The 14,942-nt window shown below is 37.0% G+C and overlaps 1 protein-coding gene across 4 annotated transcripts in view; it reads right to left on the bottom strand.

The window, feature by feature from the left end:
• The window catches only part of LOC133654264 (sodium-coupled neutral amino acid transporter 3-like), a 167,115-nt gene that overhangs the window by 46,313 nt on the left and 105,860 nt on the right, over positions 1-14,942 (bottom strand). For 2 of the 4 annotated variants that reach the window (XM_062054510.1, XM_062054502.1), the window contains 3 exons: positions 11,227-11,300; positions 1,827-1,919; positions 1,596-1,677 (listed from right to left, as the gene is read on the bottom strand). In XM_062054510.1, the coding sequence (XP_061910494.1) occupies positions 1,596-1,677; positions 1,827-1,919; positions 11,227-11,300 (249 nt within the window). The remainder of the gene's footprint in view (positions 1-1,595; positions 1,678-1,826; positions 1,920-11,226; positions 11,301-14,942) is intronic. The other 2 variants (XM_062054519.1, XM_062054527.1) reach the window with 1 other exon arrangement.

Genomic DNA, 14,942 nt, shown 5'->3' with positions numbered 1-14,942 from the left:
CCTGCGATGAGGTGGCGACTTGTCCAGGGTGTACCCTGCCTTCCGCCCAAGTGTAGCTGAGATAGGCTCCAGCGCCCCCCGCGACCCCGAAGGGAATAAGCGGTAGAAAATGGATGGATGGATGGATGTGCTAATATTGTATGTAGCTTTTAAACAAGAAAAAGTTTTTAGCACATCAACATCGAATCATTAACAATCCTTTACAACCTCATAATTACCATAGAAATGGCCACTCTTTAATTTTTTGGACACGATAATGGCTTGAAAAGTTTGAAACACATAGCGTTACATTAACCACAAATATAAGGTGTTTGTCTTACACATAGCAATCAGTTGTGGACAGACAAAGCAGTGCAGATTTCAGCACGTGGCGGGAATACATTTTTGGCAGGTGCCCCCTGAAAATATTGAATGACCCCCTGAAATATTTTGTCTGCACCACACTAAAATGAACCTGATATCAATACACAATGGGAATAATGAAAAACCAATCAATGATTGAAATGACATAACTTGCCATCCATACAACACACAGTTTGTTGACAAGAAGATTGACAGCTATCGAAGCACATTCAATCTCTTTATTAAGCATAAGTAACACAATCCGGTGAAAAGATTCAAAAGAGCTGGACACACTGCCGCTGCTAACGGCTAAAGCTAACAAACACAGCTCCATAGAAATCCCTCGATTATGTCACAAGTCACTTAGCAACAAGCCCCGCCTTTTAAAAGCACAGACACATGCAAATGCAGATTTGTAAGTATTTTTTTAAGTAACGTAATTACTTTCCCTAGTAATTAATTACATTTATTTAAGAGTAATTTCATGAGTAATTCAAATACTTAACGAGTAACTATAATTAATTACTTTTTAAAAGTCATTTTCAGAACACTGGTCATACATTATTATGACGTTTGGATCACAAAAAAATGGCGGAAAGCTAAAAAAGCTGCAAGTTGCAATACCGCTATGACGTATTGACTACAGCTAAAATAACAAAACAAAATAGCAGCCAGATATGACGTACACCTACTTCCGCTGTGATGTCATCCCCCACTGTTTAATAAGCTGGCCCCTCCATGTTCATCAGAATTGCTGTCTCTTTTTTCTCCTGTGAGATGACTGAGGTCATGTGAACTAGAAGAACTAAACAGTTGCAAGACCCAAACTGTGGAACTCTCTCTCTCTGCAAATTAAAACTGCTACATCTGTCTTTTAAATCAGCTTTTAAAACACATGTTTTTGCACTGGCTTTTAAAAACAATCTGAACTACTACTTTAGTAATGTTTTAAGCATTGTATTTGCTTTTATTAGCTATTTCCTTTTTTTTTTTTTAAACCTGTCAGAGTTTTTTTTCGTTTATTTTATCAATAAATTTATTTGTTGAACTTTGTAATTTTTTAAAACTTGTACAGCACTTAATGGCAGCTTGGGCTGTTGTTTTAAAGGTGCTTTATAAATAAACCTTGATAATGACACAATAAAGTCACTACCCTGCTACCTTTAGATATTTACGATCTACAAGGCAAAATGGTCATCTTTTCACCAATAATGTGACGTAAAATGATTGGATGCCATGCACTCCTTACTTACCCTGCAGGCTTGTCCACCATGAGGAAGGCCTGAATGACCAGGGGGAACTCATACTTGACAATATACATGTAACTGGACATGGCTGTGGAATGTGAATAGACACACAGTTAGACGCTAGATCTAGTAGAACACACGAAACAAAACACAATCTATGTCAGGAGATGTCACACACTTTTTTCTTTTTACGTTTGTATTTTACTGTATGTGTGAGTTTTGCAGCCGTGACCTCACCTCCGATGTTCTGCAGCGTGATGGCGATACCTGCCGCCATCTTCCCAGGAGTGCCAAATGCTCTGTAGCCAAGCTGCTCATAAGCCCGGATACCTTAAACACAGTCGACGCATGAAATACACGGCAATGTCCACAAATCACACAATAAATCAGATGTTTTCAAAGTGTAGCCTTCTCTCAGAAAACATTAAACAGCTGACGCCTGCCCGACTCCCCAAAACATCCATTTTCCATCCATTTTCTACCGCGTATTCCCTTCGGGGTCGCGGGGGGTGCTGGAGCCTATCTCAGCTACAATCGGGCGGAAGGCGGGGTACACCCTGGACAAGTCGCCACCTCATCGCAGGGCCAACACAGATAGACAGACAACATTCACTCTCACATTCACACACTAGGGCCAATTTAGTGTTGCCAATCAACCTATCCCCAGGTGCATGTCTTTGGAGGTGGGAGGAAGGCGGAGTACCCGGAGGGAACCCACGCAGTCACGGGGAGAACATGCAAACTCCACACAGAAAGATCCCGAGGCCGGGATTGAACTCACGACTACTCAGGACCTTCGTATTGTGAGGCAGACGCACTAACCCCTCTTCCACCGTGCTGCCTCCCCAAAACAACCCAATAAAATATTTTTGGAGGGGTCTATTTTGTTTTTTGTGTATATTTTGATTTTAAATCTAACAATAAATGTATTATATACCTTAAGCTTTTTAGCAGGTTTGCAGCACTTTTTTTTTTTTTTCACAGGCTGCTGCAACTCCCCTGAGGTCTTCTGGGGCAAGCCTGCCTCAGACTTTAAAAACAACACTTTGCAAAACTGTTCTCTCCTTATGTACTGTTCATGTTGTTTTTACTTGCAATGCTATTTTACAATGATCATGCTAATACAGTTAAAATATTAGTTATCAGAGTCAATTAACACCTTTTTTGAATACGCATGTTGTGTTGTTCAGTGGCGTGTCTAGGATGTGGCCTGAAATGGCACGTGCCACCCCTGGAATCTGATCGGCCACCCCAGGTGCCACCCGCTCAGAAGCGGAACGATCTCAACAGTGTTTTTTAAACTGTGGCCTCTAGTGGTGCACCAAACAATTGCTTAATTCAGGGGTCCCCAAACTACGGCCAGCGGATTGTCCTAAGAGAGACATTGGAATTTGGTATACCACCCAATGGCTGAAGTCCACAGTGATCATTATTCGTTGATTATTAAATACCACGTACAGTACAGGCCAAAAGTTTGGACACACCTTCTCATCCTATGGGTTTTCTTTATTTTCATGACTATTTACATTGTAGATAGTACAATGTACATAGTACTAAATACATAACCTTTTTTTGTTATATACTTAACAAAAAAAGGGGAAATAACTGAAAACATGTTTTATATTCTAGTTTCTTCAAAATAGCCACCCTTTGCTCTCATTACTGTTTTGCACACTCTTGGCATTCTCTCGATGAGCTTCAAGAGGTAGTCACCTGAAAGGGTTTTCACTTCACAGGTGTCATAGTTTTGATGCCTTCAGTGACAATCTAAAATGTAAGTAGTCATGAAAATAAAGAAAACGCATTGCAATGAGAAGGTGTGTCCGAACTTTTGGCCTGTACTGTACATTACAGAAGTGTACACTGCACAGACTCATTAGGTATTAATTTGGATGATCTTTCCAACTCATGGTCCAATTAATGAAAAACGAACACAGAACAGTAAAATGTGTGATACGAAAACGAACAACTTGCCCACTGAGCTATGTGGACTTTATACAAATGTCTGATTGTAGCTAATACATATACACCCATTTAATCCATTGACTAGGCCTGATGAGTAATATGCAAAACACTCTCCACACTTTGACACATTTTAGTTGCTTGAAGGACATCGATAAAAATGGATGGATGGCTAGATTTCTGATGGATTACAAAACTTTAAGGAAGTCGTCAGAGAAGTAAACAAGGTAGAAATGGTTCACATACTCTTAATATTCAAAGTGTTAATCATTTATACTTCATATTGTAGTGGCGGGCAATCTTATCCGGCACGTACATATTGGCGGGCAATTTTAAGCGGCGGATTCGGCGCCCACATATCCGGGTGGCGGGCATTCTTCTTTGATTGACGATGACTGATGATGAGCACCCAGGTTCCAAACGTCAGTGGTCCTTCACTAAACGTAAGTCATTTTAGTTACAAACATATTTTTGTACACAAGCGTCTTTAAAGTGTTTGCCTGCCAACAAAAGAACAGGCGCATTTATCTGTTTTGAACAATAGTGAAATAACAAAAGATGGTGGGACCAACTTTCTAGTTCTACTCAGTCCAGGTAATTTATTTTGTTGTGCAAATACTCTCAAAAGCGAACTGTGTATTACTTTAAATTATTCTGTTGCCAGCAGTAGATTTAAATGAAGACCGAATCGGTTTAAATTTAAATAAAGGTTAATAAATAAATGTTACAATTCAGTGTGACCATATGACCACGGCTGGAGAAATACTTTACAGAAACATATTTGAGCACTACTGCGCATTGAATCACCTGACCAGTGTACAAAACGGGCTTATTTTTCAGCGCATTTAAAAATCAATAAACCCGCATCAGCACTTACAACATATCTTACATGCTACTGTTGAAATTCAAATAATTGTTAAAAACATATTAAACGTGAAAAAATAAAGAAAATATTTGAACTCACAATTTTTAGTACCCATCCAACGCCGTATAAGCTAGTGGTACCGCTTGTAGTTCGTTGATTCGAGTGGAAGTGGCGGGCAAACCATCTCACCGCTGTAACAGCTTAGCTATTTTCCAAGGTCGGCGACCTCGTCTCACAAGATCTAGTTTCTTTTTAAATATCTTTCTTGAAAATGGCCTTGCAAATACATATCTGCCATCTAATCAACATTTTGCTCTCTTTCTTTGTGGGTTAAAAAAGTGAGTGATTTCTCTGCCAGCCGGGTGTGGATCTGGTGCCATTTCCTGATTTCGCAAACAACAACTTGTGATTGGATACTCACTTGGGAGTGACAAGTGAGTATCCAATCACAGTCGTGTTTAAAGTAAGGCTACCTAGATGGGCTACTGTCAACAACTCGTGATCTGATTGGCTATCGCTATCAGCCGCCGCTAAAGTTGATTCAGAAGGCGTCCGGCAGAATTCATGCAGCGCTGGCAACAAGCTAGGTGAAATCTGATTGGATAAAAGCTCTAACGTAAAAAAAAAAGCAACACTAGAGCCTAATATGTCATGAAGAGATGTTGATGAATGCTTTTATATATTTATGGAAAGTAAATTAACAAGAACATTACCTTTTATTAATTTGTGATCATGATTTATGTCAGGGATAAGGGTTAGGTTAGAGTTGGGGTTAGCGTTAGAGGGTTAGGGTTAGGGTAAGGGTTAACAATATTACTTTATCAAAGAGGAAATTTGATATACTGCAATTATTATATTGCAACTCTTTAAAAAAATGTTTGTATTTTGCACCAACTGTTGCAAGTTGTCTGACGTAATGTAATAGCTCAGTGCTTTGCAATATTGTTTAATGTCCGCAATTGTTTTACAAGACGATTCACTCTATACTTGGTGGTGGTAACCATGGTACACTACTATATTAGCCCCAGCTGCTCCTGAGGTAGACTGACTGTTATATGGGTGCCACCCCTGCAGAACTAGGTAAAACCACTGTAAAAAAAAAAAAAAAAAAAGTCTAGACACGCCACTGGTGCTGTTACACTATTTCATTGAAATTGTTTATTATGTGACCTTAACAGAACTGCAAAATGTATTACAAAGACAACAAGTGGTTCTTTTCTCCATTCAACAAAGACCTGATGTATGCATCAGGGGTCCAAACTACCGGAAGACTTCAGTGTGGCCCGTGAGACGTCACAAGTTTAACAAGAAGTTCAAACCACGGTCTGTCTGAGCCTAAATTGATTTCTCTGCAAATTAGTTTGAGTTGGGAAGTATCTGCAGCACTCATGTGGAGGTTGATTGAATCACCAGTTAATAACAACAAGTTTATTTCCATCTATCAACAGCATCAATATACATGACCCAATCCAAACAACTTTCCCCACTCTTGGTGTAAATTAACCAGAACCAACAAATATAGTCAACACACAGTCGCGCGCAACACACATCCTGCTCATTGTGGTGCTATGTGGACATTATAAAACAGTATATATATAATTAAAATTACACATATATAAATCCATTGCAGTGCATGATGGGTAATATATGTAAAACACTTTCTCCACACTTCTCTATGTTTGACGTATTTTAGCTGCTTGATATTTAAAGTTATAGTTAAAGTACCAATGATTGTCACACACACTAGGTGTGGTGAGATTATTCTCTGCATACCCATCGCCCTCAACCCCTGGGAGGTGAGGGGAGCAGTGAGCAGCAGTGGTGGCCACGCCCAGGAATCTTTGTTTTGTGATTTCTGATTGATTACAAAACTTTAAAGAGGAACTGCACTTTTTTTGGAATCTTGCCTATCGTTCACAATCATTATGAAGGACATGACGACAGACTTTTTTTTAAATTATGCATTCTAACTTGTAAAAAAAGGTATATAAAAGCCCGCTTATAGCAGAGCCAATGGGAGGTCCTCTATTTCGTCCATAATATCCAATAAATGACCATTCAAAAACCGGCAACAATACTCCATTTTCATTTTGTGATTTGAATATTAACCAAGTATTAGTGGTATTGTTATTTTATGCGCTAACATAGACAAACTATTTATAGTGGCGCTGTGATCACAAGCCTGTGTACTATTTCGAAATGATCGACTGGCGAGGTGTTTCCTCACTTCCTTGCTCCTTGGAAGTTTATTGTAGATCATAAATCATGCATCCCACCTGGACAGAATTCGTCTGAGGACATATTCTGACAAGTTGGTAGACTTTGACAGCCAAGTGGCGAGAACGACACGAAAAGACGCTTGCCCCCCACCCTACGACGAAGCAGCGCCCCTAGTGGCCGGATGCCTGTCCCCTCACCCCTTGTTGCAAGTCTTGAGTTGTTTGTTGTAATATGTATATGTGCTTTGCTATGGAGTTTTTTTCTCTCTCCAGACTGGGCCCCCTCAGTCTGAGATTGATTTTTTGTTTACTCATCCTGCCCCAGCGTCTACCTTTTCCCCACCTTTTACGGGGCGCTGTGTGGCGACCCATCAGCTATCCTGTTCTGTAACCCTGTGCAGTGTTTGTTTGTCTAATCTTAAAGGGGTTTGTGCTGAAAATAAAATGTTGCTGTACTTGTGCAATGACAATAAAAATCGATCGATCCATCCGTCCACCCACCCCGTTTCTTTGTAAGGATTATGGTCATTCTTCATCCTATCAGTCCACGTCCAGCACACAGCAGACACTGCACAGTAAGTGATGGTTTAGTATGTTTGTTGGCACTAATGAAGTCTGCAGTGAGTAATAATCAGTAATACAGAAAAGAAAAGCAAACATAGTGATGCATTTTTTAAATTAATGCACCGCGAATGCTTAAAATGACCAAAATATGTAAATATTAAATGTTATTATATATGTGCCCTTTACTACATTACATATATACTTACATCATGTATATAAAACCTCAATGGAGGTTTTTGGATTTTTTTAAGGGCTGTATAGGTGGAATAGAGGCTCCCCTGTAGGCTTTATTGTAAGCAGACTTTTGATTGCATTTATTTAATATTTACACTGCAAAAAAACAAAAAACATCCATCGTTATGTCTTCCAAAATGATTGCGAACGATTGGCAAAATTCCCCAAAAAAGTGCAGTAAAGTGGAAGTAGTTAAAGTTATGTAATGTTGTTTAGTTTGTTATTGTCATGTCTTTTGATCATGTTTTTGTTTGGCTATGTTCTGTTTGGTTTTTGGACTCTTTTTAGTTCCTGTTTTCACTCCCTTGCTTTGTCACCATGACGACCATTAGTTTTCACCTGTCCTCATGAGACTCACGCACCTGTTGTTAATCAAGACTTTATTATTTAAGTCTGTACCATGCTCTGTGCTAACTTGTTTTCATGAGATTGTTCGTTTCATGCCATGCCACGTAAGTTTTGTTTTGTTTCATGTCATGTCCATAGTTTGTCTTAGTGTTACTTTTGTTTTCATTCGCTAAGTTTGTGTCTCTGTCTTGTGCGCGCCTTTCGTTTGTTCTTTTTATAGTCTTAATTAATGTCCAGTCAAGTCGTTTTGCACCACGGGAAAACAATTCACGCAGTAATTTGCGTCATCATAGTCCACGTCATGACAGTTATAGCTTGCTTTAATCAATGCAAAATGAAATGTTATTTTGGTACGAAAAATTGTTGTTACGCCACAATCAATGCTCCGCTGTGTGGTAAAAAAAAGTGTTGTAATGTGTGTATTTGGGTATGCATGTCTATGTATATGTGTGTGTCCAGGGTGTACGCCACTTATTGCCCGAATGCAGCTACTTGTTTGTATTGAAAAACAAAAACAAATTATATATATATATATATATATATATATATATATATATATATAGTTACATTACATCCAGTCGGCTTTCAAAGTTTTTTTTAGGCCAATGTGGCCCTAAAGTCAAAAAGTTTGGACACGCCTGCCATAGATTAATGGGTGAAGTGTATTAGGGGTGTTCCGATCTGATAATGATATACAAACCCCGTTTCCATATGAGTTGGGAAATTGTGTTGGATGTAAATGTAAACGGAATACAATGATTTGCAAATCCTTTTCAACCCATATTCAATTGAATGCACTACAAAGACAAGATATTTGATGTTCAAACTCATAAACTTTATTTTTTTTTTGCAAATAATAATTAACTTAGAATTTCATGGCTGCAACACGTGCCAAAGTAGTTGGGAAAGGGCATCTTCACCACTGTGTTACATGGCCTTTCCTTTTAACAACACTCAGTAAACGTTTGGGAACTGAGGAGACACATTTTTTAAGCTTCTCAGGTGGAATTCTTTCCCATTCTTGCTTGATGTACAGCTTAAGTTGTTCAACAGTCCGGGGGTATCCGTTGTGGTATTTTAGGCTTCATAATGCGCCACACATTTTCAATTTGGAGACAGGTCTGGACTACAGGCAGGCCAGTCTAGTACCCGCACTCTTTTACTATGAAGCCACGTTGATGCAACACGTGGCTTGGCATTGTCTTGCTGAAATAAGCAGGGGCGTCCATGGTAACGTTGCTTGGATGGCAACATATGTTGCTCCAAAACCTGTATGAACCTTTCAGCATTAATGGTGCCTTCACAGATGTGTAAGTTACCCATGTCTTGGGACTAATACACCCCCATACCATCACAGATGCTGGCTTTTCAACTTTGCGCCTATAACAATCCGGATGGTTCTTTTCCTCTTTGGTCCGGAGGACACGACGTCCACAGTTTCCAAAAACAATTTGAAATGTGGACTCGTCAGACCACAGAACACTTTTCCACTTTGTATCAGTCCATCTTAGATGAGCTCAGGCCCAGCAAAGCCGACGGCGTTTCTGGGTGTTGTTGATAAACGGTTTTCGCCTTGCATAGGAGAGTTTTAACTTGCACTTACAGATGTAGCGACCAACTGTAGTTACAGACAGTGGGTTTCTGAAGTGTTCCTGAGCCCACTGATGTCGCTTGTTGATGCAGTACAGCCTGAGGGCTTAGCTGCTTACGTGCAGTGATTTCTCCAGATTCTCTGAACCCTTTGATGATATTAGGACCGTAGATGGTGAAATCCCTAAATTCCTTGCAACAGCTGGTTGAGAAAGGTTTTTCTTAAACTTTGTTGACAAATGAATGACTGAGCATTTCATGGAATCTACTTTTATACCCAATCATGGCACCCACCTGTTCCCAATTTGCTTGTTCACCTGTGGGATGTTCCAAATAAGTGTTTGATGAGCATTCCTCAACTTTATCAGTATTTATTGCCACCGTTCCCAACTTCTTTGTCACGTGTTGCTGGCATCAAATTCTAAAGTTAATGATTATTTGCAACTACAAAAAAATGTTTATCAGTTTGAACATCAAATATGTTGTCTTTGTAGCATATTCAACTGAATATGGGTTGAAAATGATTTGCAAATCATTGTATTCCGTTTATATTTACATCTAACACAATTTCCCAACTCATATGGAAACGGGGTTTGTAAGATATCGTTTAGATATCAGCAAAACAATTCAAACGTATCGGCTTGCGTTTAAAATCTCTAATACAAGCAAAGCAGTTCTGTAGCGTGTTTACTTATGGAAAGTTAACATCTAAATGTACTCCAATAAGCACACACGGTTGGTCTTTTCTTCTATTTTAGTCAAGTCCTTTACAAAGGGTAAACATAGTACACTATAGGCTATTAAGAGCTAGCAGTTACAGAACAGCCAAGCACACAATAGCACACAAACTTGACATATGTAATAATAATTGAATAATATTGCATTCTAAAACAGCACATTTGTCAATACAAACAAGTATAAAATAATTATAGTTGCATATTGCTTTCACATGCAACGTCTCCAAGGCAGAAGCGTATTAGAAAGTATCCAGTAACAAACGTTTCAGCATCATTAGACATAGTGTGTCATGTGTTTAACTTAAGCCTGGGCGATAAATCAATTTTATCGATAAATGGTAATAAAAAGTAATAGATGTGACAAACCTTGTGTTTATCCACTTACCAAAGGTATATGGCCCGCTCATTGTTGGACTTTATTTATTTATTTGCATACAATGTACAATATTATGTTTTGGTTTACCTAAGTATTTCATTCAACACAGATGTTTTTCCTTTGAGAGGAAGTCCAAATGTAGTCGTTTGACAATTATTTTACACAAAATGAACATTTATATTTGTTGTAAAAATAACAACTTTATAAAGATGATAATTTTGCTAAGCGTAAGATGCAGTGTATGTTCATGCCATGTATCCCTTTAAGTTTTGGCATCTCCTTTCAAAATACTAGTTTTTGAGCCAATAAAAGCAAAACTTGTTTTGAATTATTGCTGACATTTGTATCTATTTGTGTCTTTGAAAAGTAGAAGAAAAAAAAAAAATCAGTTTTGTGAAAAAGTTAGGCCGTATAGCCCAGGCCTGTCTTAACTTCATATATTGTTGTGGCCACTAGAGGTATCGTCAAAAAAACACGCCTTAAATTAGACACAGGATAAGTCCATTCGAGATGGTTAATAATAAATAGGTTAGTGTTTTTCATACCTACCATTGTTCTCTGTTTGATTAATTTCACTTGTTCAAACCTTTTCTAACATTCCACACTACAAAATAATACAAGTATAATTTGTGCTGATATCATATCATATCAATATGGATATCAGCCAATACTCAAAGCTCCAATTGTACCGGGACACGGTCACATGCATAATGTGCATGCAGCAAATAGTTGTTATACATACCTACGATACCAGAAGATTTAAGCAGTAAATGAATGGAATAAGATGAAAGAGCTGCCACCACTGTAAGGAGGACCCTGAAAAAAAAAGATATGAAATAGAATTATTGCCAGCTGTGCACCATACTTGACCATTCGATAGACTGTGGAACTCTCTCCCATTGCAAAAAAAACAAAAACTAATACATCTGCGGAGTGGTACTTTTAAGAATATTTAATTTATTGTTTTACATCAGGGGTGTCCAAAGTGTGGCCCGGGGGCCATTTGCGGCCCACAGCTAATTGTTTACCGGCCCGCCACACATTCTGCAAAAATTGCAAAATTGATAATATTGCAAAAATTTAAAAAAACATTTAAAAAAAGTGGAATGAGGTGAAATCTAACAAGAAAAAGTTGCAATGTTGACACAAAGCTGCCATGCAGGCTGTTTTTTTTTTCTTTTGTCTTTGTTTATTTTTCTTTTTTTTTGTCATTGCTAAAAAAATTTAAAAAAGACAAAAAAATCTGTGTTATAATGAATTATTACTTAAAAAATATCACTTTAAAATGTTTTATGTGGAAAAAATATTGCATATATATATTGTGCGGTTGCCATAAAAAAATATCAACGTTTTATTTGACAAAAGAGCATAATACAAACAAAATAATACTTCAAACGTAAAATCTACAGATATATCTATAGTTGATCTCGTAATTTAAGTGTTAAAAGTAAAACAAAACCTAATAAAAATGTATCACTTTATGAGTGGGGGACCTTTTGGATCCCAAATATATTTAGTAGGATTTTATTTAACATTTCACTGTGATTACTCAAAAATATTAAAGAATTAAAATCAATGGTGTCCTGCATTATTGATCTTTTAGGGCTCTAATTATTAAATACTGCATATTTCAGTTTTACTATAAAAAACAAAGTTGTCTTTGACAGAAAAGGCATAAAACCTTTTTTTTTTTTTTTTTTTTTTTTACTTTATATCAACCTGAAGTTGATATAGAGATTTACTGTAAGCGTTAAATAAAAAATAATAGTAATTTGACTTATTTTTTACATTTTAACGACTGAGACCCTTAATGGTCCCCGGAAGCCCTAAAGGTTAAAAAAAAAAAAAATCCATATATTTTGTTAAGGTTTGAAAATGAAAAATATCAACATTTTTCCGTGTACGGCCCTCAATGGAAAAAGTTTGGACACCCCTGTTTTACATGCTTTTATTAGTTTTATTTTCGCTGTAACCTGTTATAGGTTCATTTTTGGCTTTTTGTTTTTATTAGTAGAGGAAAAGAAAAGGAGAGAAAATGCGCAGCTAAAAGTAAAAAGTATTAATTAAAGTTATAGCATGTTTCATTTTAGCTAATTTTTTAATTAATTAATTTTGTAGGTCTCAAACTAAAATTCATGGCAATTGTTTGTTGGTGTTATCTTGCCAGCATGCTACAGTAAGTGTTACATTTTAGCATGTTAGCTCATTTTAAAAGTATAAAACTAAAAGTCATGAATATTGTTTTTGGTGTTATCTTGCTTGCATGTTGGCAGATTTTGTAGGTATTAGACGAAAAGTCATGGATATTGTTACTCTGTGTTGGTGGCGTGGCTCGGTTGGTAGAGTGGCCGTGCTAGCAACTTGAGGGTTCCAGGTTTGATCTCCGCTTTTATATCCTAGTCACTCTGTTGTGTCCTTGGGCAAGGCACTTGAACCACCTTCTCGCAGTGCCACCCACACTGGTTTAAATGTAGCTTAAAGATGTAGATAATGGGTTTCACTATGTAAAGCGCTTTTAGTCTCTAGAAAAAAGCGCTGTGATCACCAGGGCAATGCCCAGTCCAATCAGCAGATGCTGATTGGTCTGGGCATTGCCCTGGTGTATCGTCAAATTCAGAAGACAGCAGGCATTCAAGGAGCCCAAAGGCTGACCATTGCAATGGAAGGCATGAGTCGAGCTGTGGGATCACAGACTGTGGCGAATGCTCCAAAGCATTCACACATATGGTTTTCTACACCAAAATTCATCTATTGATTATTATTGTGTGAATGCTCCAAAGCATTCACACATATGTTTGTCTACACCAAAATGTATTGTGTGAATGATTTAGAGCATTCACGCAATAATAATAAATAGACATATGTTTTTCTACACCAAAATTAATCTATTATTATTGTGTGAATGCTTCAAATCATTCACACATATGGTTTTCTACACCAAAATTATTCAATGTATTATTATTATTATTGTGTGAACGCTCCAAAGCATTCGCACATGTTTTTCTCCACCAAAATGCATCTATTTTTTGTGTGAATGCTCCAAAGCATTAACACATATGGTTTTCTACACCAAAATGAATTAATGTATTTTGTGAATGCTCCAAAGCATTCACACATATGTTTGTTGACACCAAAATTCATCAATTAATTATTATTATGCTCCAAAGCATTCACACATATGGTTTTCTAGACCAAAATTAATATATGTATTGTGTGAATGCTCCAAAGCATTCATACCAATGGTTTTGTACACCAAAATTCATCTATTTATTATTATTGTAAAAATGCTCCAAATCATTCACACATATGGTTTTCTACACCAAAATTCATCCATTAATTATTATTGTGAAAATGCTCCAAATCATTCACACATATGGTTTTCTACACCAAAATTAATACATGTATTGTGTGAATGCTCCAAAGCATTCACACATATGGTTTTGTACACCAAAATTCATCTATTTATTATTTATGTGAAAATGCTCCAAATCATTCACACATGGTTTTCTACACCAAAATTAATCCATTTATTATTATTGTGAAAATGCTTCAAATCATTCACACATATGGTTTTCCACACCAAAATTATTCAATGTATTATTGTGTGAATGCTCCAAAGCATTCGCACATATGGTTTTGTACACCAAAATTCATAAATGTATTGTGTGAATGCTCCAAAGCATTCACACATATGGTTATGTACACCAAAATTCATCTATTTATTATTATTGTGAAAATGCTTCAAATCATTCACACATATGGTTTTCCACACCAAAATTATTCAATGTATTATTGTGTGAATGCTCCAAAGCATTCGCACATATGGTTTTCTACACCAAAATTCATATATGTATTGTGTGAATGCTCCAAAGCATTCACACTTTTGGTTTTCCACACCAAAATTATTCAATTTATTATTGTGTGAAATTCTCCAAAGCATTCATGGTGTTCTACACCAAAATTAATCTATTTATTATTTTTATTATTATTATTATTATTATTATTATTATTATTATTATTCTCCAGATTTTGGCACGCTCTACCTTCCACATTTTTCATCCGATTCAAACCGTTCCAACTTCAAACTGTTCAGCCTATTCGGGATTCGTGGGCTTTCCCTTAAAAAATTCCCAGATTTCACAGAATTCCAGGTTTTCCGGGACATTTTTCCCATTCAAAATGAGTTGGCCATTTTTCAAACTTCCACCATTTTTATCTGTGATCCCAAATGTCATATCTGTATAGATCCTTGAACCCCATTGAAGGTACAGTGGTTTTGTATTTTCATTTTATTCCTATACAATTTCTTGACCATGAATTTTAAAACCATTATTTGTTTTCTACTTCAGGCACGCGACCTGACAGGCTTTAGAGACATAACCTAATAATGTAACCTAACACACAATTAGTTTGCCGATACATAATGCATAAAAACTAGAATGAACAATCACAAATGTC

The sequence above is a fragment of the Entelurus aequoreus genome, linkage group LG01 (genome assembly GCF_033978785.1).
Source record: "Entelurus aequoreus isolate RoL-2023_Sb linkage group LG01, RoL_Eaeq_v1.1, whole genome shotgun sequence".
Lineage (NCBI taxonomy): Eukaryota > Metazoa > Chordata > Actinopteri > Syngnathiformes > Syngnathidae > Entelurus > Entelurus aequoreus.
The sequence above is the reverse complement of the archived record's forward strand: the minus strand, read 5'-3'. Positions and strand labels throughout refer to the sequence as shown.